The sequence below is a fragment of the Plectropomus leopardus genome, chromosome 19 (genome assembly GCF_026936395.1).
Source record: "Plectropomus leopardus strain MGB_pleo_1.0 chromosome 19, ASM2693639v1, whole genome shotgun sequence".
NCBI lineage: Eukaryota > Metazoa > Chordata > Actinopteri > Perciformes > Serranidae > Plectropomus > Plectropomus leopardus.
Window position 1 is genome coordinate 29,169,587 of NC_142194.1, and position 27,879 is coordinate 29,197,465.

The 27,879-nt window shown below is 40.4% G+C and overlaps 1 protein-coding gene across 2 annotated transcripts; it reads right to left on the bottom strand.

Annotated features, from left to right (window-relative positions):
* Positions 1 to 329: 329 nt before the first annotated feature.
* On the bottom strand, positions 330 to 27,587 carry rfng (RFNG O-fucosylpeptide 3-beta-N-acetylglucosaminyltransferase). Of its 2 annotated transcripts, none has more exons than XM_042507521.2 (9): positions 27,329 to 27,587; positions 22,236 to 22,805; positions 13,862 to 13,910; positions 12,164 to 12,266; positions 11,792 to 11,945; positions 11,527 to 11,612; positions 7,031 to 7,196; positions 6,818 to 6,903; positions 330 to 4,847 (listed from the first exon to the last, which is right to left on the bottom strand). In XM_042507521.2, the coding sequence occupies exons 2-9, from the start codon at positions 22,737 to 22,739 to the stop codon at positions 4,772 to 4,774; spliced, it is 1,224 nt and encodes a 407-aa protein (XP_042363455.2). In that variant the 5' UTR covers positions 22,740 to 22,805; positions 27,329 to 27,587; the 3' UTR covers positions 330 to 4,771. The 2 variants fall into 2 exon arrangements, with proteins under 2 accessions (XP_042363455.2, XP_087926624.1); XM_088070498.1 differs by lacking the exon at positions 27,329 to 27,587 and adding an exon at positions 25,049 to 25,297.
* Between the last annotated feature and the right edge of the window lie 292 nt (positions 27,588 to 27,879).

The window sequence follows — 27,879 nt, forward strand, 5'->3', positions numbered from 1 at the left end:
TCTACCGAGTATGTGATGCAGGAGCAGAGTCCCTCGGCACCAAATCAGCTTCATTAGATTTTGCTGAATGAGCTCATCGGCCCGTCGAACAGGATTTTAACTGCTTCCAGAGAGGCCCTTCCCAGGAAGAAGCGATAAACACACTGCTATAAATCTAACAGCTACAGTATTTCATTCCTGTTGTAAGTGATGTCATCAGTTTGGCAGTATGTGCAACACTGCTAAAGCAATGATTTGGTTACAGTGTTCTGCTCAATGATCCAAACTAAACATACATCACGTCTGCAGTATGGTAACAATTCAACAGCACAGAAGACACTTGTACACACTTGTGCACAGTGCAGAAAGGTTTTATTGCTATTTAAAAACAACACAATAATACATAAGCGGCGACGGCTTTACAAAAACACTTGCTTTCTCTCTCTCAGCCACTGACCTGCAGTGGAACACATGCTCTGGATTTTGGATTTTAGTCTTGTGTGCAAAAAGGTAGACAAGTGTTTTACACAAATACAGTTTACAGGCAGAAATACTGTTACAAATACTGTTTACAGGCAAAAATGCTGTCGCAGGCTGGTATCAATGCAGTGGGTGGAGCCAAAGAACCATGTTATTAGAGTCCAAAAACGGATCTTGATATTTAAGAAAATGAGGACTTCTTTGCCATCTCATTGTGAAAAGTTAAAATGCAGACCATCAGCAGATTAACTGGCATGCTAAAAAACTACAGTATCTGTTAATTTTTAGAGAAAGCCTCTTAACTTTCACTGGATTTCAGTGTAATATTACTTTGGTGGAAACAAAACTAAGCATCCAATGTGAGGCTGTACTTAGATGAGCACTGAACATGACATTTGAACATTCTACAATATTATATTGAAGTACACCTGGCAACCTGATCACCACACAGCAGGAAGCGTGCATCTGCTGCTGGCTGATCTAACATCACTAAGCTAGCTAACATTACAGGTCAGATGTGGAAGATCAATTCATGTCATCCATGAATAGATGCACGCTTCCCTCTGCACTGCTATATGATTGGCGGGTGTAGAAAGAGACATTGCTGTGTTTTTCAAATATATTTTTTTGGCACTTTGAGCACAAAAAGCTGAGTGACATCTAGTTCAATTGTATCGGAGAGAAGGCATCTCAGCCGGTTCCCTTTCAGAACTCAAAATCTGCCGTTTTGACAGTGCTTTTGGTGCAAGATCGCAAAAGCCACCTTTATGCATATGCATGAATTGCTGCTGAGCGGAACCAGCTGAGAACATGGCCAAACAGAACTGGGCACTATGTTATTGTACACTGGTGGATGGCACCTGCTGCGTCTGCATGAAATGTGGAAAGATGGCTTTAGGTTGAAATGCTACTGGTAACATTGTAATGTTAGGACCAAAAGGACGCCTCTATGGCGAACTTTCATATGTGAGTTCAGTGTTACCTTCCTGTCTGAATGTGATGTTTTTTTTCTGTTCCTTACCATGTGCCTCCTTCACCTAATCCTAACGGTCCATGCCATCATGTGTGTTTGTTGACATCTCAGCCTTGGTTGCCATGTGCTTTTTTTGTCTAAATGTAACCATGCGCAGTGTGATCCCCCCATGTGCTTGTGTTAAAATCACAGCAGCAGCATCCCAGAAAGTAAAGAGCAGACGCAGAAAGATACCTAAAACAAAATATGTAGACGTGGAAGTCCACTGCAATATGTTATAAATTGGAATGAGAATGTGCTGAACATTTATAAGGTCGATATCACCAACAGTCAACAACTCACACCAAAGATATCTAGATTGATGAACAGCACTACAGGTAAGAGGAAAAAAAAATTTGGGTTCACTGTCACGTCAAGAAAAATCTACTGAAAATGACTTACTGCCACATTGGCTTATTTTGAGCAAAAGAATGCTCATCTAAAAAAGTTAAAATTGAAAGGGCATTATTTTGCAGTGATACTTTCTCATGGATCAAAGTGGTCAAAAGGAAACTAGGTCACTTTGAATATTAGCTGTACCCTATGATGACAATGAGTATCTGCATCAAATTTAATGGCAATAGAGTCCTTCACGGATGACGTTTTTCTGTAGGCCGACGCAGAAGTTAGCCTTGTTTCCCTCATCAGAGAGCCTATGGGATTCTTCCATTGGATTTTGGATCATTGCAAAAAATAAGCTCTGCGGGAAACTAACCTTCATGATACTTGTAACTTTTGATCAGCAAGATTATCTTCACAAATAAACACCACTTTCAGGATTTTTGAAGCCTAAATGCAATTGCCAGAAGTAAAAAGCTGATGTTAGACAATAAACTAACTACACCACAGTCGTGTCATCACCACTACAAGGTTACAAAGCTATACTCAGAGCAGTTCGATGTGGTGATGTTCTGTAGTCTCATTTATTCTCTTTTAGTGACCGCCTTTTTTGATAACACATTAAAGTTTCATAATTTGCGACTGTGGTATATACTAATGTATTTTATGTCACAGAACAACACGTGATAGTCTCTTCAGCTTGAGTTTACCACAGACCTTATTTCAGACTTCCTATCAAAAACACATTCAAAAAACCCATTGGCTTTGTGACAAGGGAATTAGAAGTGCTAAAAAGCTACTGAATTCCGTTTTTTTTTTTTTTGAGTCATTCCTGGGCTTCTCTGTGGTTAAGATTTATTTTGCTCCTCCAACTCCCACTAATGAGTTCTGCCTCCAAAGTTACAAAAATAAAGAATACATAATGAAGTTAACACATATTTACACCAACATTGTGATATCTAACTACAGTCGGTAACATACAGGAAGTTACAAGATGAAGGTAGTGCAAAACCCTAGAGACAGGCCTGTTGGAAATGGGCTAATACAAGAAAGTATTTGGCAGAGAATATGAATGCATCAGAACAACACACTGAAATAAATGTGTGCCCACACAGCACACAAACCTTCATATGAAGCATCACCTCAGTTCATGTTTGACACCAAAAAAAATCTCAAAAGATTTTAACAAGAATCTTAAAAGTACCTCAACAATTACTCAATGGAAAGAAATAATCATGTTTTTATACTGACTTTGGGGTCACATGTCAACGGTGAAAGAATACAGAGATGAACTGCATTACAATAGCAGTCACTCAGTATGTTTACAAGATGTTGTAAAAAGTCATATTACTGTGTTAGTCCGACTAAAATCTATTTAATTTCTCAAAATGGGACTCACACATCCAAATAATTTGATAAGAGGTTGAGCTATTCTGTCATGTAAACACCTCAGTCAGACTTCAACTGGACTCGGCATTCTGCGCATGCTCCTCCCTCGGTGGTTAGAGTTAGGGACTGTTTGTTACTTATGAGGGGGGAAGGGGTGCTGCAAAATGGGTCAGGCAATAAAAAAAATGTAGGCACTGAGGAGGGACTTGAGTTTTAAATGTTGGCTCAGGTGAGGGACATGAACTTGACAAAGCATTTTATATTTGTTTTAGTTAAAAAAAAAGTCACACCCCAGCCACCCCCCTCCTCTGATAAAGAACAGTCCCACAACACCAACAAAGAAGCTAAGCGATGTCCTGTTGTGGACAGGACTGCAGCAAACCTATTGAAGCCATCTAAAAAAATCAATCTTAGTTTAAGTGACACTATATATCTCTTTAGCTTCCACAGCAGCTGATGGAGGCAGCGGTTGAGCAGCAGCTCTGCTGTTTAGTGCAGCAAAATGTTTATGTTTACAGCTTCAGATCCCCATCAATAAGAGCTGTCTTACAGCAAGGTAAAGCAGTAAATATTCTAATTATAGCATAGGCTAGACTTAAACTGATACTGATTTTTTTTAGGTGGCTTAAAACTAATCAATGAAGGCAGAGTTTGCTCAGCGCTGTTTGATTATATGTAAGTGACGCGGCGGTTTTCTACCCCAAAGTTATTGTTACAGTTATGACTGTGATTGAGATTATATCAGAGACTGTATAAATAATATAGGTTTATTGCAACCAGCTGAAAGGTGGAGGAGTTGGACACACTTCTGTCAAAAAAGGGATTCCCTTCCAGTGCTTGTTCACTGGGACAAAGACAGTAGTGAAATTAAACTCTAATCGAGCTGTAACCATCACTTCTCTAAACTGTGCATGGAAATGTACTGAGTGGTTTGTGGGTAACTGAGGCCTTTCATTTAACCATCAAACATCCGTGCTCTCAGAAACAGAGTAGGGAACTCACGGCAGTGATGATGCTGTGGTTTCTGACATGGAGATTGCATGTAAACCTGCCTTGGAGTAACATTAGGTAAATTTAAACCCACCTTAATTTAACTATTCCATCGAGAATGCTGACACGCTCATGTTTTCCCATTCGGCTGATTATTGCTGATTAGTAGAGACTGAACCATACTAGGCCATGCCTGCTATGTTTCTGTTGAGGGAAACTGAGATTAGTGTTAACTTTCAACTCCCAAAAGCTCATTTCAAGTGGAGAAAAATATGGCTCTGGCCATTAGTGGCTTTACTTACTCTCATGCTATAGCAGCCAGAAAAAGCTCTTCTTTGGTTCCACCTATTTAATTGGACTTAATGAGTTAGATTAATGTTGCATATAAAAAAGCTCTTCCTCTCAGGGTTGTAAAAAACCTTCAGTTAACACTGCATTGATGAAGCATGAAATGAAGCTGCTTTGGATACAGGCATGAGCCAAATGATGTATGGCATGAGCTCAATCTAGACGTGGCAGGGTGAGGCAGTGGCATTAAGGTTCAGCATGTATCAGTGCTGCAGGATGCAAACACAGTGGCTGTCAGTGTCTGCGGCGATGTTCCAGCTGTGGACACCAGTCAGTGTCTGGATACAGAAGACAGTGGACCGTCTTAAACCTGCAAGGTGGACAAGAAGAACATCAGAGATGCATTTACTTCTCTAACAAGAGCAAACTTCAAGTGTTAAGTGTTACCCAAAGTTCATGAGTAAAATAGTAAAATGGGTAAATGTAGTATGTTTTAAGGATGTCCTACAAAGGCTTTAACCCTTTGAAACCTAAGCAAATTGTCTTTATTTTTTTCAGAAACATGGGAAGACGGGAATGACCAACGGAAAAAGAATTGAATCAAAAATTTTCAAGAAATTAGTGAAAAGTACAAGAAAATTACCAAAATATTAGTGAAAAAAATTAAATATGTAACTATGATCATTACAGATATAACTTTTTTCTCTCCTCCCTAGACATTTTCCCTAGATTTTTAAAATTAATTTTCTAAATCTACTAATTTCTTGCGTTTTGTGGAACATTTCTTCTTCTTGTACAGAGCAGATAGCCAGTTTGAGGTGGGAGAAGTTGAATGTTCCACACAGAGCCCTGACCACCTTTGAGAAAACCTGGAATGGCACTAATATCAGTGACTGACCTCACTAATGCTCTTGTGGCTGAAATGGAGAAAATCCCAGCAGCCAATCTGCTGGAAAGTCTTGCAGAATAACGGAGGCTGTTTGTAGCACACTATTGCCCATGTTTTGGAATCACATGTGCAACACTCACACATGACTGGAGCATTCAGATTTTCACATACTGGCCAAGTAGTGTACACTGAAGTTTGAAGTTAAAGATGAAGCTTGCTGCTACTGTTGGAGCAGCGGAGAGCTGCACAGGTTCTTTCTGGTGTTGTCAAAAGTGATGTTACATAGAAAGTGAAAATAAAAGAAAACAAATTATACACTAGAACAGCTTATATTCAAATATGTGTGTATTGTACGGAGACGGCAACCTAGTAATGTTCCACTATCAATATCAGGGCTTGCTATTAACCCTTTGGGGCCTGCTTTAATATTATACACACTTGTATTGCTCAGCGCACAAATTGCACTTTTCAAAATCATACTTTAAAAATTATTATACATTAGTGCTATTTTTGAGATAGTGAGATTACTTTTTTAACCAAAATCAGTCCTAATAATTAATATCAAATATACATTCATTTTTTTCCGAATCTCGACCCTTCAAATGCCACGTTTTCTAGTTAATTTAAAAAAAAAAAAATTCAATATACTAAATGCTTAGCAGATATGTTTTTTTTTATTATCACAGCCTAAGAAATGTTAGTGGTTAGCAGATTTGTTTTTGATAATTTTTTTGTGCAGTGTCAAATACTCACACCGCACACAAAATGCCCCTTTCAGAATCAGGCTTTAAAAAATATTACATATTAATATGACTTCTACTTTCACTGAGTTAATTTTTTTAACCCACGAGTCCAAACCATAAATATCAAATATAAATACATTTTCCGAATTTTAATCCTATAAATGCCAGGTTTTCGTAATTTTGTAAGTATGTTTTTCGATCAGAAAACAAAACAACAACAACACAAATGCAAAGTACTTTTTTTAAAAAAATCATCACAGTCTGGGATATGTCAATGATTAGCAGCAACATTGATTGTTACAGTGGACCTAGTGGAAATAGCATGAATTTTCTCCATATGCCAAATATGGTGAAAAGACGTCACCAGGTGGAAAATAGTCAAAATGACAAATTCTAAGGCAAAAGCCCAGAATGACACCCATAAATAATACAATGCATGTTTTCATGCTTTGATGGCTGTGGGATCAAAAACTGCAGTTTGAATGGGTTTCAATGGAGCAATTTTTGTACTTTAACAGTATGAATGTAACACAGTGTATTTTAGACTCATGGTAGGGAGCTCGGCATGAACTTCCAAGATTCAACAAAAATACACAGTCTTATCGAAATGTATGCCATATGCATGAGCACAGCCAAAACAATCAAAAATTGAAAAATGAAAAGTGCAGAAAATGTGCCAAACAGTCCCCAAGGGTTAAGTTTTCTTACCTTGTGGGGTCCTCAGCCAGAGTGAAGCCTCCTACAATGCTGACCACATTTCTTCTGTTGTCAAAGCCTCCGAAGCTCAGAGTCACCTGATTCAAATCAAGCAGAAATGTACACCATTCAATTTCAGTACAGAGAGCTGAGAATGTCAATGCAAGATTTCACCAACACATATCATACCACATCGTGCACACATCCTCACGTGCACATACTCACCTGCTCCAGCACTGTGTCGGTGGGCAGCTTCTGTAGGTTCTCCAGGTGAGAGTGGAAGAGGTGTGTGTGTGTCAGGGTCACCTCCAGCAGCGCTTCGATGATGTAGCCGATGGTGCAGTCGTCCGGGAGTCGGATCTTCTCTGCTGTGCTGATGAAATTCCCCAAACTGAAAGCAGAGCACAGACAGAGGTTCAGCCATCAAAGCCTGTCAGTGTGTTACTCCACACCAGCAGCAGCTCTGTGAGGAGCAGCCAGCTCTGAAGGAACCTTCCACCTGAGTTTAATTCAAATTTGAGGAAATTCCTCAAGGTGTTCTTGAGATATCGCTTTCATAAGAATGACACAGATGAGGTAACAGTAACATTAATCTTTCACCACTAAAATCTAATCAGCTCATCATTGAGTCCAAGTAAATTTTTGGGTCAAATGTAAACATATGCCCTTGAGGCGTTCTCTGGATATCGCGATGACAAGAATGGTGTGGACGGGTTATGCAATAGCTGAGTAAGGTTGTGTGGCAGCAGAGCTCCCGTCAGCGAAACTCAAAAATTCTCAGAAAAACTCAAAAACTTATTATCCGGAGTAAAAAAACTACCACAATGAGCGAGGAGAAGATGCCAAGCAGTCAGCAATGTCGGCGCAGGAGGCAAATGAAGCCCTCTTACTCTCCATTAAACAACAAAAGACCCTGCAAGAAAAGCTCACAGATCTAGAATGTAGGTCAAGGAGAAATAACATACGTATCTTCAGGGTACCAGAAGGGACAGAGGGTGAGTCTGTAACCAAGTTTGTGGAAACTCTGTTTAAATGTGAACTTGCCCTACCAGAGGACTTTTTATATCAGAATCAGAATCAGAATCAGAATGCTCTTTATTGTCATTATACAGTGTATGACGAGATTGGAGAGCTTCTCCATTCCTTCAGTGCAAAGTACAAAAGCTTTTTACAGAATTAAGTAAGGGATAGAAATAAAAAAAAAAAAAAATAGACTTATATACAGCTATATACATGGGTGTGGAGGTATAAGTTAAATAATAAATATGAGTAGAGCGGCTCGGTGTATTGCATGACATATTGCACAGTATGTGAAGTATATTGCACAGATAGAAATATATTGCACAGGAAATATATTGCACATGGAAGATAATTAGGGTGTGCACCCGGTGGATTGAGGTAGGGATGTGATGTATAATGTCTATTGTCTGTTGTGGTGTCCGGGGTGGTTATTTGTGAGAGTTCACGGTTGTGATGGCTCTCGGAAAGAAACTGTTTTTCAGTATGTTTGTCCTTGCCTTGATGCACCTGTAGCGCCTGCCTGAGGGCATCAGATCAAACTGCTGAGCGCCAGGGTGTGAGCTGTCCTTGATCATGTGATGTGCTCTGCTGAGGCACCGGGTGGTGTATATGTCCTCCAGGGAGGGGAGAGGGCAGCCAATGATCCTCTGGGCTGTTCTGACTGTCCTCCGTAGCCTCTCCCTGTCTGCCTCAGTGCAGCTCCCGTGCCAGGTGGTGATGCAGTAGGTCAGCAGGCTCTCGATGGACGAGCGGTAGAGCGCCAGCAGCAGCTTCCTGTCCAGGTTGTTCTTCCTGAGGATTCTCAGGAAGTGTAGTCGCTGCTGAGCCTTCTTGATGACTGCTGTGGTGTTGTCGGTCCAGGAGAGGTCGTCGGAGATCTGGACTCCCAGGAACCTGAATGTGTGGACCCTCTCCATGCATTCACCGTTGATGTAGAGGGGGGGCGGGTCAGTTCTGTTCCTCCTGAAGTCCATAATGATCTCCTTTGTTTTTACAGTATTTAGTGCCAGGTTGTTGTCTGAGCACCAGGTCGCCAGCTTCTGGACCTCCTCTCTGTAGGCTGTCTCATCTTCCCGTGAAATTAGCCCGACCACAGTGGTATCATCGGCAAATTTTACGATGATGTTGGTACTGTTGGTCGGACTGCAGTCATAGGTGTAGAGACAGTACAGGAGGGGGCTCAGCACGCAGCCTTGTGGTGAACCAGTGCTCAGTGTCCGGGTGGAGGAGAAGTGGGGGCCAAGTCTCACAGTCTGGGGTCTGTCGGTCAGAAAGTCTTTGATCCAGCTGCATGTGGGGGGAGGGAGGCCCAGGATGGTCAGTTTGGTGGTCAGAATGTCCGGGATTATTGTGTTGAATGCCGAGCTGTAATCCACAAAGAGCATCCTGGCGTAGCTCTGCTTCTGTTCCAGGTGACGCAGTACTGCATGCAGAGCTATGTCGATGGCGTCCTCCGTGGATCTGTTCGCCTGGTATGCGAACTGGTGCGGGTCCAGTGTGGGGGGAAGGCAGTCCTTGATGTGCTGTAGGACCAGTCTCTCGAAGCACTTCATGATGACGGGTGTGAGGGCAACAGGGCGGTAGTCATTGAGGCTGGTCATGGGTGTCGTCTTTTTAAGGACAGGGATGATTGTGGCAGATTTCAGGCAGGTGGGGATGACTGCTTGGGCCAGGGAGAGGTTGAAGATCCTACAGAAGATGTGAGACAGCTGGTGGGCACATGCTCTGAGGACCTTGCCAGGTACTCCGTCTGGGCCAGCAGCCTTCCGGGGGTTAACTGACCCAGCACCCCCCCACTCACTGTAGAGGAGCACCCGTCTCACCTCGTGCTCCTCTACAGTGAGTGGGGGGGTGCTGGGACCTGGTGTGGGTGGGGCTGGATCAGATGCGTGTCGCTGTGGTGATTCAAAACGGGCAAAGAAGCATTTAAGCTCCTCTGCCAGCGACACGCTCATATCACCCGGTGTAGCAGCGCAGCCTCTGAAGTTTGTGATGTTCTGTAATCCCTGCCACACCTCCCTTGGTCTGTTGCTGGCAAGGTGGGACTCTATCCTCCTCTTGTAGTCTGCTTTGGCGTTTTTTATTCCTCTTTTCAGGTCAGCTCGAGCTGTGCTGTAAAGAGCTCTGTTCCCTGACCTGAAAGCGGAGTCGCGGTTTCTCAGGAGGGAGCGGACCTGGGTGGTCATCCATGGTTTCTGGTTTGGAAAAACCCGGATGGTTCTGACTACAGACACAGTTTCCATACAGAACTTGATGTAGTCCAGTACTGATCCTGTGAATGCTTCCAGGTCCTGGTGTTCAAATAACATATATATATATATATATATATATATATATATATATATATATATATGTATGTATGTATGTATGTATTTTCGTCTCTTCTGTCCTTTTTGTCCATATAGATAATGCAGTGTAACAGCATGAAAATTTTGTCCCTAAATGTTAATGGGCAAAATAATCCTATTAAAAGAGGACAAGTATTAGCTAAAGTGAAGAAAGAACAAATCCAGGTGATATTCTTGCAGGAAACACATCTATCCTTGAGAGAACGTGACAAACTGAAGAAATTGGGATATAAAAACACTTTATTTAGTAGTTTAAAGAAAAGCCCTAAAAGAGGAGTGGCTATACTAATATCTAACTCTCTTAATTTTAAACTCATCAGTTTTTTGACTGTTAAAGAAGGGAAATATGTAATAGTTAAAGGGAAAATAGATAAAAATGTAGTTACTTTGGTTAATTGTGCAATTAAAGAAGATATCACTCATAAAAATGACTGGTATCTGTATAAAATACTGCTTATTGCCAGTAAGTAAGCAATTACAGGGAACTGGTACAAATCTGAACCTCCAAGTTCTCAAACAATGGCTTGACATAATCAAGGAGATCTTTGGCACTGAGGTCTAGAGTAGCCAACTTCCTCAGAAATTGGGAGAAATGGACTATTTATATAAGCAAAGAAATGGAGGCTATCTCTGTGAATGCCAATGGACAATGATGGACATTAGACAGTTTGAACCAAAATTATTTAAATGATGTGCCCCCACATTGTTTGTTCTTGTTTTATTGTGTCTTGTCTAAAATGTGAAATTCATTTAAATAAAGAGTGGGGTAAAAAAAAAGAATGGTGTGGATGGACAGATGGGTGGACATGCGTACCTACGTACAGACAACCCGAAAAGAAAATGCCCTCGGCATCATCTACTGCCTGTGCAGAGGCATAAAAAATCCAAAGAATGCTCCTATAACCTAAATAATACCAGCATATCCCACACGTCTTAATCAGAAAACACTAGATTCAGAAATATATCCAAATGGAAAATGCTGCTTACATAACATGTATCAAATTCAAAGCGTGTCATATTTGCAATAGTAATAGAGGAATATTAGTGTGCATGTAAATGTATCATCGTCTGTATCTGACAACTCTTGTTTTCTTGACAATTATTAATTCGTGATTGTTTCTGCCTCCAACTACACATTAAAACAGCTGAGTACAACAGGATAGGGCACATTCTCTGAGGGTGATCTACAGACCTACTGAGGAAGGCTTTTCATTTTAACATTCTTCAAGTACCTGAGAGCTTAAAGACAGGGTTGCTCGTAACACACTGTACATATAAATGTTTTTTTTCTACCACAAAAATGCAGCATCGTGAAGGTACAACACTTTGATCAAAGTCTTGTCCATGACCTACCTGGCCCATGGGCTCATTTTCAGTGCCAGACCTCTGCTGATACAGAAACCTGCTCCGCCCGTGGCAAACCAGAACTTGACTGATACCTGAAATAACACAAAGACAGTCAGACAGATGTTGGGGGTCAAAAAGCCTAAAGAAAAAAAAACTTGCTTTTGTTTCTGAAAGAACATTCTGAAGACTGCATTTGGTTTCATTGCTCACTGCAGTATTTGTCAGTTATTGGAGCCAGAAACATGTAATAAGGTGTAAACGGCAGACTGACCAATCCATCACTCTTGACCCTCTCTGCAGCCTCGATGGGATGATCCAGACTGGGCCGGCCCAGGTACACATCCTGGCTGTGGTGGTAGGAAGAGAGCAGCCGCAGCAGGCTGGGCAGGATCACGTAGTTATCATCATCGACGTGGCAGAACCACCTACAACACACAGACACGCACGCACACACACACACTCGCGCGCACACACGCGCGCGCACACACACACACACACACACACACACACACACACACACACACACAGACAGACTGTAGCTTACTTTGGGTGCATACTGTCTGTGCTGGTGGCATGTAATCTCCTGGTTAATAAACTGTGTTGCATCCTTGCTGTGTTACGAGTCTGTTCCCTTTTCACTCACTTTTTTTGGGACTCGATGAATTTGTCGTACTCCACAGACATCTTGCAGCACAGAGCCTGTCGGGTGTGAGCTGCTGAGCAGTTAGTGTTGATGATGTTAGCTCCTGATAAAGAGACAGAAGAGGACAGGACAGTTCAGCTCCATGCTGCTGTGGATGGTTGCAAACTTACTATTGTACACATTTCTTGTCGTATAACAGCATAAACTTGCATTGTCAATCTTCAAATACTCTTCACATATCAAACCAGACTGATGGGTTTGTCTACATATTTTTTTCATTTCTTCATCTTTAAAACGTATCTATTTAACTGAAAATTTGGTGTCATTGTAAGCAAACGTGTTTCAACATTGGCTCCTCTAAAGTCCATGTAAAGTGATAATTAAAAGGTGTTCTGAGTTTGTCGCATCAAATAAAGATATGTTATTAAACACCTGACCAAATTTGAATGACCAAAAAAATCACCAAGTATGTAAAAGAAGGTCTCAATATCATGAAAAAAATGCACAGTATTCTCTGATCTGAAACACTGGGGGCATGTCCACTGGAGGAGCGGAGGCCACGCCCAATCGCAGGATTATGCTGAGTATAGCTCCAGTGTGTCATTGAGCTATGGTTTAAGGCTTGCCCAAAAAATCTTAAAACAGGAAAATGTTAAAAAAAACAGTCAACCATCTAACTCCACAATTCATTACTATAGAGCAAAGGGTCTTTGTAACATGTTTTCAACAATCAGTTTGCAACATTTATAATGTGTTTTGAAACAAATCAATTTTACACAAACTTTAACACTGAGCAAATTGGCTTGATTTCTTGAAAAAAAAAACATGAGAAGAAGGCAATGAGCAATGAAAGAAGAAATGATAAAAAAAAAAAAAGAGCAAGAAATTAGTCAAATACAAGAAAATTACCTGATAATTAGAAAAAACAACAACAAAAAAAACAAACAAAAATAAAATGCAAATAAGAAATAAAGTAGAAAAAAAGGGCAAATGGGACTGGGAAAGGTTCTTTACAAATTCTTGTGATTTCATAATATCATTTTCATATGTATTTATTCTAATTAAAAATCTTATTTTTCCCCTAGACATTTTTCTGAGAAAATTTTCTAGCTTTTTTCAAATTTTCAAAGTCTATTTATTCCTTTCAACTTGTGGAGCATATCTTACCAAGTTGCCAAGTGCCATGTTTTTTTAAATAAATTGGGGTTCACAGGTTTATACTTATGGAAGGCTTCTGAAAGCAGCACAAGAAAGGTAGTGTCGCTTCAGGTTTCAAAGGGTTATGAACAAAATGTAAAAGTGACACAAGTGTTTGTTTCCCACAGAGCTTATTTCCAGCAATAATACACATCCAGCAGAAAAGCCCATCGGATTTTTGTTGAAGGAATTAATTTCAGGGTTAGCCTACAAAAAATGTCATCCCTGCAGCACTCTTTACCTCTATGTATAAAAACTGGCTTAGTGCAATAAAATAATTAATTTCTCAATTAGTCTTGACACTGTAGAGCACATTTACTCAAACTGAGTTGGCTCCCAAAATATTAACAAATATTTAAAAAAGAAATGTGTCCATTGTAACAAAGGGTGACTATGTCTATTCTGATTTACTGGATAACTTCATAATATGGTGACATAAAACAGACAAGAAACACTCTGAATTTCATTCCTGTTTTCCATGTGAACTGTCCAGTCTCTTACCTGTTCTCATGCGCAGCTCCTTGTCCTCCCCATCAGTAAATATGTAGGTCTGAAACACACAAAGACACACTGTTAGAAAATGCAAGCGCGCGCACACACACGCGCGCACGCACGCACGCACGCACGCACACACGCACGCACGCACGCACACACACACACACACACACACACACACACACACACACACACGCACACACACACACACACACGCTCTCCTGTTGAGACACAATGAAGCGCTCCATTGTTTTCTCTTGCAGATGAGGACGTGTGTGTGGTTATAAAAGAGAGAGCAAAGATGGAGAAAAAATGAGATCCAGACACAAAGCTCACACAATAGTGCCAAACATATTTAAATTAATGAGAGGTAGAGAGGGAACACATTCACACCCCCCCTCTGTGCTTAACTGAGTGCCTTTTTACCAACAGACATGCTCTGAAAACTGTACTTTGTAAAAAATGATGGACATCTTGGATTCTTGCAGCCAGAAGTGACCATATTTTGATGAGAGGGTGTATATAACCCTATGGCTAACTGCTAGCTTAGTTAGCATTGTTAGCATGGTGGATTTACAGCTATGGTTAACTATGATAATTCTAATTTTTGCTAAAGAAAAACAGGCTTAAAATGCTAAGAAAAAGAAATTTTCCTGAAAAACTGAATGACCAACTCCTTCAAGGGTCTTTCTGTAATACCCAACACTGAAAAATACTTTTTTAGACAACCAAAGCATAACAAATAACTTCCATAACTTGAGAACATAATGCATTTGTAACAGTCGGGCCTATACTCTGTAAATTTGGGGTTTTGCCTGCGTGGTTACATTACCTATACAACGCTGACGCAGTGGGATCGTCTTGTCTATGGATGGCACCCACCTGTCACTCGAACTGGCCATGCCATTAATAATGTGTAATTTTAAACCTTAGTAACATTTTAATGGACATATTGACACTTATATAGTTGTCATGAGCGGGGACATTTGCTGTAGAGACGAGACCAAAACCTCTTTTTTGTACCAGGCTGTAAAAAATGTGTATTTCTGTTGTAAAATGAGACATTTTAACATGGGGGTCTATGGATATAGAATCAATGTTATTGGAGCCTCAAGTGGCCATTAGAGGAGCTGCAATTTTTGGCACCTCTGTGTTGGCTTCCTTTTTTAAGGTTACCACTTGGTGGAAACCGGTAACAAATAAAGTTAAGATTTTTAAAGAAATATTTGAAACAAGAACATGAAGTGCATGTTTTTAAAATTTTTGTTTTCCTTGGTTCTGTTGTGCCACTAAAATGCAAGTTAGACTAGTCAAACTGAGTTTTTACACACAAAGGGGCGTTCCCACCAGCAGGTTGATTCGATTCAGTTCAGTTCAGAACAGTACAAATTTTTTGCGTGTCCATTGTGAAAAGTTGTGCATGGTAACTTTGGAACCGTCCCCATGTTTGGTCTCCCCTCTGTTGGGGTACCTAGGCACATGATCCGGTACTAAAAGGCGGAGCTAGAAACACTGCAGTCTGTTGATTGGTCAGTAAAGAATCAACACTGTGCACTGGGAGCTGAGCTGTGGCTGCTTTAACCGCTGTTCATACGGTCACAAGTTTTATACATTAGTAAACTTTAACTATTAAATGAAAGTTGTTTGCAGCCTCTAACAGCTACTGGAGACTGAGAAAAAATAATTTACTTCACTGAGCTGACTGCCAGCAACTTTTAAGGTGAAATGTTTACTTATAATGTTACTCAATACATGTGATGATAATGTGAATCCATCAACACACCTTACATTTGAACATGATAACTCTGACCATTTCATGTGTTTTTACTGTCTCTCTTGGATGACACACACATTCAGTACTGAGTGGATCTCAAATCTCTCAGTGGATCTGAAGTGTTTTAAAAAAAAAAAAAAAATTTGAGCCTGAATTATGTGACCTGTATATATTCTACTCCTCATGTGGAGAAAAAAAAACATGTTGGAGTGTCATTCCTGTGTGGGCCGGCAGCACTAAACCCCTGTTCTTGCCTGATAAGGAGTCAGTGGACAAACCTGCTATTTTTAAATATCCCATTTAGAGACACTCTCACTATAGCCTGCCCTTTTTGGTTCTGAAAATGTCGTCATGCAGATCCGTTCAGTGGTAAATGGGGTACAGACTTCAATCTGTATCACCAGTAAACAGGGAAATACAGCGGTTGCTGCTGAACGGAGTGACAAAACCCTGCCCATATGTAAGAGTACTGTCTGAAGTGGAATCGTGGATCTAGGATCTAGGCCCATGTTTGTAGGGGTTACTTTTGGTTGCAAAGGTACAATACTCAAAGCTTTTGATGGAAAGGCAGCTTAAGTACACCTGCTACAGTAAAGTGTTGACTGACATGTTTAATTAATGAGCATCATCTATCCAGTTTATTTAAGAGCCTCTGATAGTGAAGTGTTTTCCACAGATCTCTATATGGACACATGCCTCTTCAGGGCACTGCAGGCACGCATCGTTTAACTGTCACACACCATCAAATGACAGTCAAAAGGATTACTATTATTATTTTTTTTTTTAAGATTATTTTTTTGAGCCATTTTCCCTTTATTGACAGGACAGTGTAAGATGGACAGGAAAGGTGGGAGAGAGAAGGGGGAATGACACACAGCAAAGGGCCACAGGCTGGACTCAAACCTGGCTGCTGCAGAAGCCTCAGCAATATGGGGCGCATTCTCTACCAACTGAGCTAGAGGTCACCCCAAAAGGCTTGTTTAACTTGACCTCAGGCCTCTATTAAATAACCATGGCCTGTGTCTTTATGGGAGGATTCTCTACACACCACTCAGACAGAGCAACACTGACGTATTTACATTACAGCAACTTTTAATTTTACGGCCAGCTGTAAACACGAGGGGCAGACTTTACTGACCTGAGAGCAGTAAAATATAATGGCAACAGTCTGCCGGTCCCTGATACTACATGCTTAATTACAGCTGACAGCTAACACAGAGGAGCCCTCTCACAGAAGAGCCAGTATGAGCCGAGCTGTTGATACTGGGAGCACAAACTGGACTGGAACTGCTCCATCCTCCCTGACTGGAGCATTTGTGGGTGAAGTGGGCCAGAGTGTTTCTGCAGTTAAACTTCCCTCTCTCCACACTGGGGCTCTTTGTCCAGCAGTGAGACTTACTAATTGCTTTAGTGGCTCTCAGTACAGAGCTGGTCACAGTGCTTTCTGTGATAGATACTTTCAACTTTATGTGAGGTACTTAGGACTGCTTTGAACCAAAGCCTCTCTGCATTCACTTCTGACTTAGAGTGTGTTAAAAACCTTGAATCAATCAAACTTGCCATGTCACGGTGGTTAACTACCAGTGACTCGTTTTTTGGTGGAAAGTCCCTTCAGTCCATTTTTCTCAGGTCAACTGTTGACTAAACCTAGTTTCCTTTAACCCATAAATGCTCAAAATTGAGCTGGAGTAGCTCGTACATTTCATCAATTACTGTCATTGTTTTGTCAGCAAATAAACAGACCACTATAATTATAATTAAATAAGTCATTAAAAAAACAACAAGCGATTCTGAGAGGCTTGTTAGCCATGTGGTTACAACACATGCCAATTCTCAAATTAAATTACAGCCCATGGGCAAAATCTGGCCCCCAATAGTGTGCTGGATGGCCCCCATCCATTTTGTGATTCGCACTGGGAATTGTGTTTGTACTCTGAGAATACATAAGGTGGCAGAGTGCATAAAACAGCATCAAAAAAGAGCTTGTTTATAAAAAAAGTGGCAGTGGAGGATCCCCCACACCCACGGACAGAGGTCCTAGCTAAGACCCTACTGTCCAAAAATCCTAGAAACATCCTGAAATCCAATGTCATAAAAATCCTTATATCATCACCCTGCCCAATCTTTCATTTATGTCTGCCGTCACACAGGTGTCATAAACAGAGAGCATGATTTTTTGCAGATATTCAGGTTTTATTGTGATGCTGCTGCTGCTCTAATAGGTGTTATAGTGTTCTGTATTTTCACAACAATGCTACACTAGTTGGATTTGAGAACAGTTTCTGCAGACACATTTTAGTCTGTTTACTTTGTTAATATGTTGAAAAAACAAATGCTAAATTAAGTGGCAGCATGATAAGAGCCAAACAAACAGAAAAAAGAAAAACCCTGAAGGATCTATTAAACTGTCAAGCAGATACCCTGTAGTGATTTAAATAACAGTGCATAATTTGAAAGTACTTGAAGTGTGCAATGTGCAGCTGTTTTATCCAGGTAACTACAAGTATCACTGAGACCGGGACTCAGTATCTGCAGATTCTCAAAATCAACTGACTCGGATCAGGGGCAAAAACAACATGATTGTGACATCCCTATTTACAATCGGTCTCATTTTGCAACATTTGGGATGGTGGTGTGCCAAGGCCAAAAAACAGACTGAAAAATATGTGGAGTGGTGAACGACAGGTGAAATTGTGCAACAATTCTATATCATAATGACCGAAAAACAACATATTAACAACTTGGTTCAATAGAGGGGATTCTGACACAAAGCAGGTTCAAGATTTACTTTCTCATAAATATCCTGTGGTTACACTAAATGCCAGCGAATACAAACTCTTAACAGCATCACGAAGGAATCTCTGATGGTGACACAGAAACACCCAAAAACCCACCAACAACAGACAGGCAACAGGGTGGCGCAGGCAAAAGCAAAATCCATTAGCACTAACATTACTGAGCTTGTTCGTGCTGCATCAGTGTGTTTATATGAGAGCTACGTCTTTTTTTAATGATGTGCACTGAATTGTATGAACTGCATGCAGCTGATATCTTCCCATGATTACATCTAGTGAATTATTATATAGGGCTTTTAGTTCATGTACTCCTTCCCTGGCAGGAACACTGGATGGTTCAGCTCTTGGGTAAAAAAGATTATGGAGGGTGATTATATTGCTTAACCACAGAATTTAGCAATGCATTTCATTAGGTGGGGTTTTGGATTGGGAGATGCATATAAATGTGATTTATTTTGTGTTTATTTTGTGTTGTAATGGTGTCAAGTTGTACACTACACTAGCTTAATTTTAGGACTGCAACAATTTTCCACTGGCTCTATCTCACCATTATATGTGCAGTGTGTGCACAAGAGTTTTTGGCTCTATAAAAATCAAACTATACATGGCAGAAAACCAATAAAACAAGCAGCAGAATACAGCCATCCCGGGTGTCGCAGTGTGTGCTGCCTTAGCTAGCTATGTTGTCCAATCACACACCTACATCATGCAATTAGCTTCTTGACAAAAACTCAAACCCTTTAAGACCTGTCATACTTGACTGTTTCCACCGCTGCCTGAAATCTTGACATTTCATTTGCAATCTATAAAACATGCAGCCGTATGGTAGAATATGCTGGAGGCACCACAAGTCTTAGTGCTCATTTTAGAGGGCCACGTGCACACTGACTGTTACTGCTCATTTGTCTTCTGTTTAAATCTGTTTCCACTGTAGCACTGTGGTTGGGGTTATGCCATGTTATGTGTTGGGCAGATGACTAGTTGAGTTCAATTTCTTTGACTATAAGATTGAGTTAAAGGGATAGTGTGGGATTTTGAAGTGGGGTTGTATGAGATACTTACATATAGTCAGTGTATTATTTACAGTAGCTGGTGTTCGGTGCGTGCACCCCACAGTTCAGCATTACCCTGCTGTACAGAGGGTTGATATCAAAATGTGATTTAGCCACTTTAAAAAAACACCTACCTAAAAAATACAATATCAGTCTAAGCAGACTGTAATGAGAGTGTTTTCAACGTAAGGTTTCATTGCAGTCGGTTTGCGTAACAGCCGCTAACAGCACTTTTTGACCAGCACCAGCATATGCAAGTGGCTGCGAAATCTGCTTCCCTCACCAGCCAAAAAAAGTGGTCTATTGAGTGGCTGCCAGGGTGGCAGCTGGACAAAAAAGTTCATTTCCAGCCCTGTTTCTGAGCAGGTCGCAGCAGCTGAGAAATGTAGTGGCAAACTAAAAAACTGTGTGATAGTGTGTTGAAGTGGTGTAAATACTCTAAACAGTGTCCAGTTAGACTGGTATTGATTTTTTTAGGTTAGGTAAAACATATGTTTGATATCAATCACTGTTGGCTGTGTGCCCAATCTGTTTCTGCAAACCAGGAGCGTGTCAACCACCAGCTACTGCATGTAATACACTGACTACATGAGTGTCTGATATAGCCCCACTTCAAAAATAACCAACTATTGCTTTAAGATTATTCATGGATGAAGACGACTGGTTGGAGCTAGGGATATGGCTGGCTTCAGGTTGAGGTAAGGGGAAACAAACTACAACACAGAGCTGTTAGAACATACAACACAAGGTGAGTGGCGCTAGTGTCAGCAGCTAATGATACTTCCAAACTCCTCCTGGCTGAAAGCAGTTTCTTATTTAGGGACGTTGCACTTCCAGTTTTTAGCAACATGCACTACAGCTGGCCAATTGAAATTTTATTTTCAATTATGATTTGAACTTCCAAAATGTATGAAAACAAGATCACTGAGATAAAATCATTTGTGTGCTGCATTCCATTTCACAATGATGCTCTAATTTTGTATTGTGTTATAAATCCAGCACAGCCCTTTACTTTACAGTGCTGCCTTCCTTCACAGTGAACCTTTGTCCAAATCCCAGTTGTCTCATATTAGTATTTGAGACCATAATTAGAGACATTTTGAGTTGATCGCTACGTTGATCTATGCATGAGACTCTTATCAACACCCACAATATCATCATTGAGTGCATTTGGTAATTTCACACCTATCATTATTGTAATATGACATGCATCTGTTTCTATTATTGCTGTGCCTCTCTCCCCCTCTCTCGTTCTCTTTCCTTTTTGCTATGATTGTATTTCATTTGTTATTTACGACATCTATTGCACGTCTGCCCGTCCTGGAAGAGGGATCTCTCATCATCCTCTGCCGCTCTTCCTGAGGTTTCTTCCTTTTTTTTCCCCGTCACAGGGGTTCTTTTTTCGGGAGTTTTTCCTTGGGTGATGTGAGGGTCTAAGGGCAGAGGGATGTCGTACACTGTAAAGCCCTCTGAGGCAAACCATGTTTTGTGATTATGGGCTCTATAAATAAAATTGACTTGAAACTGACTACATATGTGCTTGTGAATCATCCATTCAACCTCAAAAACTCAATGTATAGAAATTATTTGTAGTTGCAGAAAAAAAAACTTCTAAATGAATTTTAAACACAACCTGTCACCCCGATTCTAATTTCTGGGACCTGTTTTAGCCCAATTAAATTTGTTGAAACAGAAAAAAACCCCACCAAATTGACGACTAAAAGTTGACAAAATGTTTCGAGCTTTTGTCAATTAAAACTAGACTAAAAATATGATTGATAAAAAGACAGACTGAGTCTAAAAAAGCTGCCGAATTTAACACTGCTTTTCAGCCCTCCCTAAAAGCCTAACTCACTATCAACCAGCCTGTCGGATGTTTTTTTCACCTTGGGTCAAAATGGTGCAAAGACAGATTTTGGTCAATGATTAATCATATTACATATCTCTGAGCTCAAGATTGATCAAAATAATCATGAATATGGTTTTTGCCGTATTCTGGCAGCCCTAACATTGAGCTTAGTTCCTTCATGAAAGTCACTTTGGATGAATGTGCCGAATGGAAGTCATGTCATCTGATGTCATGTCATGCAGTGCAAATACTGAAGCCATGAGTCCCACTACTTCAAGTTCATGTGTCCACACAGCTCTCGTGTGGTAAATGCCAAACTGAGATGGATGACACTGATCCTGGAACTGATGCAAAGCACACTCAGCCACCAGCATTTCAATGATAACGCATTCTCCTTGAATCATGTGTTAAAATGTTACCCAGTGCATCACTCCACATGTTCACTGTCACTGGTGCAGCAGATGCAATGTTCCCAGTATTTCTGACACATACTTGATATAGAACTTGAATAATTCTTTTTTTTATGTGGATACTCAAAACTAAAAGCCTTTAATTTGTAATGTAAATATATAAAATCCTATTGAGTCTTATCCAAAATAATATATTGAGCTTTGAATTTCATTGTGAACCTGACTGATAATTTGATGGCCCAAGAAGAAGAAGAAAAAATACTATTATTATCATGTAAAATAAATGTAAATATATAATTATAATAACTATATATGTCTATTTTTGGACATTTTTCTCTATTCAACAAAATAAAAAAATCATAGGAAAGCAAACCAATTCGCTCAGGGTTCAAAGTTTCAAAAACTTGTACGGGCATCTGAAAGCAACGCTAGAAAAGCAATGTCTATCCAGTTTTTAAAGGGTTAAGGCTAAATCCAAAAGAATAACTAAATCTCCTCACCTGTTCTAAAGCTTGGGAGATCCAGGTCTGAATCAGCAGCTCCAGTCTGGACTTGTGGTACTTCCTGGTAGTCTTCACTGCAATAAAAATATCCTTTAGCTCTAATAGGTCCCGTGACCTGGACCCTGAAGGTCTGCTACCCTTTCCTTTAGGAAGAGCTCCTCTTTTGGAGTCCATGCCCCTCTTGGGACTACTGAGATCCTCCCGGATACCTTCAGTCTTGATGGATCTGCCCTGGCCTGCGGAGCTCCTCTGTAGCTCAGTGCTAGAGTCTGTTTCTGCAGGGGCAGACACTGCTGGATCCCCAGCATGCTGTGAGGAACCTGCCTTTGCAGGTCTGACTTGGGGTCTGGGCTGAGGCAGGTCCACTTGGCGGGCTGGGGGCTGGAGGGTGGGGATGAGCAGAAGCAGGAGGCCGCAGAATGCGAGGGAAAACAGGAAGCAGAACTTGCTGACACCCACTGAGACTATGTGCATCCTGACTGGCCGATGGAGCGGGTTCATCAGCCTCCAGGGCTGCAGTCCCTCCCAGCACCACCTTGTCCCATCCTCACACCATCACCCGGAATCCTGCACAGAGAGAGAGTCAAGATCTAACAAGGTTTCAATGGTCAACACGTGTTCATACTCCAAACATTCATTCAGCACCTAAACAACACATTTTCATCTCTGTAGCTTATTTCCCTATTCATGATAACTGTACAGGGGTGAGTTTCTACATACCTCACCTGTTTACGTGTTATTGAGGCTTAAAATTCTACATAATTAAGGGCATGGTCACTTTGAGTGACGAGTGGGTGCTGTCTGTCCGCTCTCCAGTTTTGCTAGAATACCAGCTTTTACATTTCCATATACATGAGGATTTTATTGGCAGATTCTGCATATCCACGTGGTCAAAGCTCAACAAGGTTGATTGTGTATTGTAATTTGTGGAACATTTCTTACCAGTTTCTCATTGCTTTTGTTGCTATGTTTTTTCGATAAAAAAGAAAAAAAAAAGAAAAGTACCAATTTGCTTAGGGTTCAAAGGTTTAAATTCTTGTGAAAGGTGTCTTTAATTTTTTAGGACTTGAAAAAAAGTGGTTAAACATTTTGTAACATAATTTTAAATAAACCTACTTTTTTCCCTAGACATTTTTTTCTAGCTTTTTAAAAATTATTTTCTAAATGTACTAATTTCTTGAAATTTGTGAAACATTTATTACCAAAGTGCTCATTGCTTTTTTTCCATGTTTTTGAAATAATTCAAATAAATTTGCTCAGAGTTTTAAGTTAAATACTTAAAAGGCATCTGAAAACAGCAAAAGAAAAGAGATCTCACTCCAGGTTTCAAAGGGTTAAATGAATGGGAAAGCATTATTTATTTTCCTTTATCTTCCATAGAATTAATTCTAAATAAAAAAAGTTATTTCCATAAACTCTGTGACAACATTAGGACATTACAGACCCGTAATATAAAGTGTTGCCTTTACTTGTCTGAGTTTAAGTTCTAGTTACTGTCCACCCAAAGGAAGTGACCAATTTTACCACTTGTGTCAAAGGCTGTTAAATTTTTCAAAATATCCACTTCATATTCTGATTCGACTTTACACCAGCTCATTTTATTTTGTGAGGAACCTTCTAATACACAATTTTACAGCTCACTGGAGCCCACTCACTTGTGCCCCCTACCCCCCAAAACGACCCCCCGCACATCTGTTTTCTGTTACTGGTTTCTGTCCCCCCACAAAGGGCCCCGCTGAGTTCTGAAATGGAGGACAGAGGTCCCCACTGAACCCCAGCAGCAGCATACGGGCTCTTCTGCTGCTGATGTGCTGAGGCCTCACACATTCATGTCACATATCAGTGTTTCCTCTAGGATTTTTTTCAGCAGCGGGGGCAGGCTCTCCGGGGAGCCGTGGCGGCGTAAACAAATGACGCTTTTTAAAGGCTGAATGTAAAAATAAAAAATAATAACAAAAATTCAACAATAAAATAATAAAAACAATAAATAATAATTTCTTGATGGGGCTGTAATCAGTGGCAAAGTTTGCACCCAGGCTCAGAACAATGGATTTTTCTTGGTTTTTTTTGTAGAACAGCTCTAAGGCTCTGTTGTATGGAAATTCCCCAAGAGGTGGCCCGTTGATGCTCAGCAGCATACATGCTGCAAGGTGATCCCCCTGCAGCCTGTTTCTCAAGTCAGTCTTCACCTACAAATAGAAACAATAATTTTTTTATTTATTTTTTTAAATTTTTTTTTTTCAACCCATTTAGGGTCCCAGCCTGATAGCCTGTGTTTCCCTTTATGTTTTTCTCCTCTCCTCTCATCTCTCTCTCCTGCACCATCACTTTGCTCTCCTGCTCCTTCACTCGGCACTCCCCCTCCTGTACTCTGCTCTCCTTCACTTTGTTGCACTGCTCCTCCCTGTCTGTTACTTGTCTTATACGATTACATAAAACATTAACGTTAGATAATTTACACTCACGTCACATTTGATTACAAGTGTGAACATAATTTTTTACCTAACCATCATAATTTGAGTCAGTAAAAAGGCTAATGATACCTGACTAGCGCCATCCTCATCAGGTGTCTTTCTCTTCTTTGAAAAATATTTGAACAAGCTCATCTGAAAATGCAGTCAGCAGTTACATCATGGCGTGTATATCGCTTAATGCTATCAATTAGTTTACTCACGTTAGCGACACTGAGTTGAGTTGGCACCGGGCCCAATTAACTTAAGCTACGTAACCTTAGCTGGCCATCAATATTTTGCAAATGTTTATTTAACTAATAAAATCTATTATAAGTTTTCTTAAGCTAATAAGTCTACCTTTTCTCCGGTAAGTTGCACGCTATTTTCAAGCCGACACTCCTCTGACTCTCCGACCTGATGCCTGGATGCCAGTAGCTAATTAACGTCGGCACCAGTTAGTTCTGTTGGGGGGTGGGAGGGGGCGGTGGTATCTACCCCAAAGAGTAGATACGGAGCAAGATAGTTATCTGCCTCAGCACTCGCGACACCCAACGCAGTGCAGGACTGTGCTGTGATGCGGCGGTGGTGTATTTGCAATTTAAAAAAAAAACAAAAAAAAAAAACCGACATTTGAAGGAGCGGCGGGTAGGATTTAGGAGTGGCGGGCCGCCACTCCTAAATGAGTGTAGAGGAAACACTGCATATGTTCTGATGTTGGAGAGTCATAAGTCAGAGCCGGCACTTTACCTACAACTTCACAAGAATCACATCTGACGACCAGCCTCACTTCACTGGATCTGCTGCTGCAGACGTTCTCTACAAATCTGACAGCAGCACAGAGGCTGTCCTTCACAGCTCCGCTCAGAGGACAGACGGACATTTACAGGTGAAAACCACCTGCAGTCACACTGTTCTCAGATTAGTTTTACGTTAAGTTGTGTTCATACTGAAAAGCCGAAATAATGTGAAAATGTATAACCCTTTGATACCCAAGCAAACTGGCTTGATTTCTTTGAAAAACATGTGAGGGCAATGAGCAACTTTACAAGACAAGGCCCAAGAAGAAGCAAGAAATTTGTTAAAAGTTACAGGAAAAATTCCCTGAAAATAAGCAAAGAAAGAAAGAATGACAGAAAGAAAGAAAGACAGACAGAAAAAAAGAAAGAAAGAAAAATGAAAATGACCTCAAGAAAATGATAAAGTGATTTAATTTTTTTTTCTATGGCCTAGTTTTAAATACATTATCAAGAGAATTATAAATACAGTTTTCTGGACATTTTTCTTTAAAAAAAAAACCAAAACAAAACCTAACTAAAAATAAACTTGGCTGTTATTAAACAGCCACGTTGTTTGGTTGGCAAACAACTAGTACTCAATCAGTCAGTTACTCCACTGACAGACAGATTAATAGAAATAATAATTGACAGAAAAAAACAAACAAAAAAGCTAAGGAAAAAAACATATGATCATGATCAGAATTACGGATGTAAAATTGTGTTACAAATTATCATGATTTTTAAGCATTTCTTTGTTTTTGTGTTTGTTTTTTTCTTAATTTTCTTTTTTTTTTTTAATTTTCAGGTAAACTTTTTGCTTCTTGCCTTCTTCCCATGTTGTTGAAGGAAATGAGGTCAATTTGTTCAGGTTTCAAATGCTTAGCATCTCTGTTTGGATCCTTTCAATAATGTTGTCAGACATTTAGTAATGAAGGAAATCGAGCCAGTCTGCTCTGGTTTCAAAGGGTTAAACTTGATTATCTTTACTAAGGCAGCTGTGACACATATTTAGATACATGCACAGTCGAAGTCTGTTCAAAGAGTTTCTAAAATGAGCCAAAATCCAAATGTAAAGACTACATTCTCTTTCACACTGGCTACAGATGCACATATAAACGCATTCAGTTCCAGTTAGTTAAAAGGCGACATTTCCGTCAGCATTTAAAGGGCACAGTGCGGAGAGGCCGCTGTCCTGTGCTCCCACTCAGAGGATTGATCAAATCTCTGTTTCTGCACCTGATTCTTTCTTTGGAGCCATTACCTTTACTGGTTAGATGCCAACACTTAAGCTAGCCTTGGTACCTTCAAACAGCAATGCCACTTCCGTTTAATAATGCAACTCTTTTAGCTCGGCTTTTTTTATTCGCGCTGCAATTTATCGTTTCAGTATGGCACAGTTGATTTGAGAAGTCAGCGATGCACATTATTAAAGTCGGCATCTGTATAATTTTCCAAGCATCTGTCCTTTTTATAACAATTACACGATTAACGATGCATGTGGTTACGTTACGGCTCCAGGTGCGTACGTTATTAAAAATGTATACATTCTCATAGAAGCTGTTACCAAACTGTTCATTCAAATACATGCCGATTAAAGGATAAAATCCACGCCGATTTGAAAAGTAGCATATTTTCTATTGCTCCACCGCTCACTCTCTCGTTCACCGGTAGGCTAAAGTCAGTCCGCAGCCAGTGCGCTCTAACTGGAGACATTGTTTGTTTTTGGAAAGAGTGGCATAAAGAGCTTCGCTGCGGCATTTGATGTCTTTTGTCCAGAATGGCGAGGACAGAACTATATATCCTTTACTCCAGCTAACGTTAGCTTACAACAACAGTTCCGATGGTGTTGAGTGATACTTGCCACCGGATCCACTGCTCGACTCGTTGTCTTCCTTTTTGTTCCGACGTGACTTTAAATTTAATGTTCCAACAGTTTCCGAAGCTCCTCCTCTGCCCGCTCCGCTCTGACTGTCCGATTTATTTCACGTTCATGAAGTTATCGAGAAGACTTGACCCAGCACAGACTTACTTTCACTGCCGGCCGTCCACTTCTACTTCACCAAACACTTCACAAACCACCAACCTCATCAACTCATGTCGGACAGCCGCGCCAAGCTGGTCGGGACAATACCACTGCTGTTCCGGTCCAACATTTCATAATAAAAGCAAGGTTGAAGCTGTTTATTGTCGTCAGCAGGTTAATCCCTTAAAACCTGAGTCTACATCAGTTTTCTTGTGCTGACGCCTTTCACAAACTGTTTGACTCTTTGAAAACTGAGCTAATTGGTTTCTTTGCTTTTGAGAACATTGGCAATAAAGGAAATGGCCAACTTGAATGGTCAACTTGAAATCTTACTATATATATAGTAAAATTTCAAGTTGGCCATTCATTTATATATATATATATATATA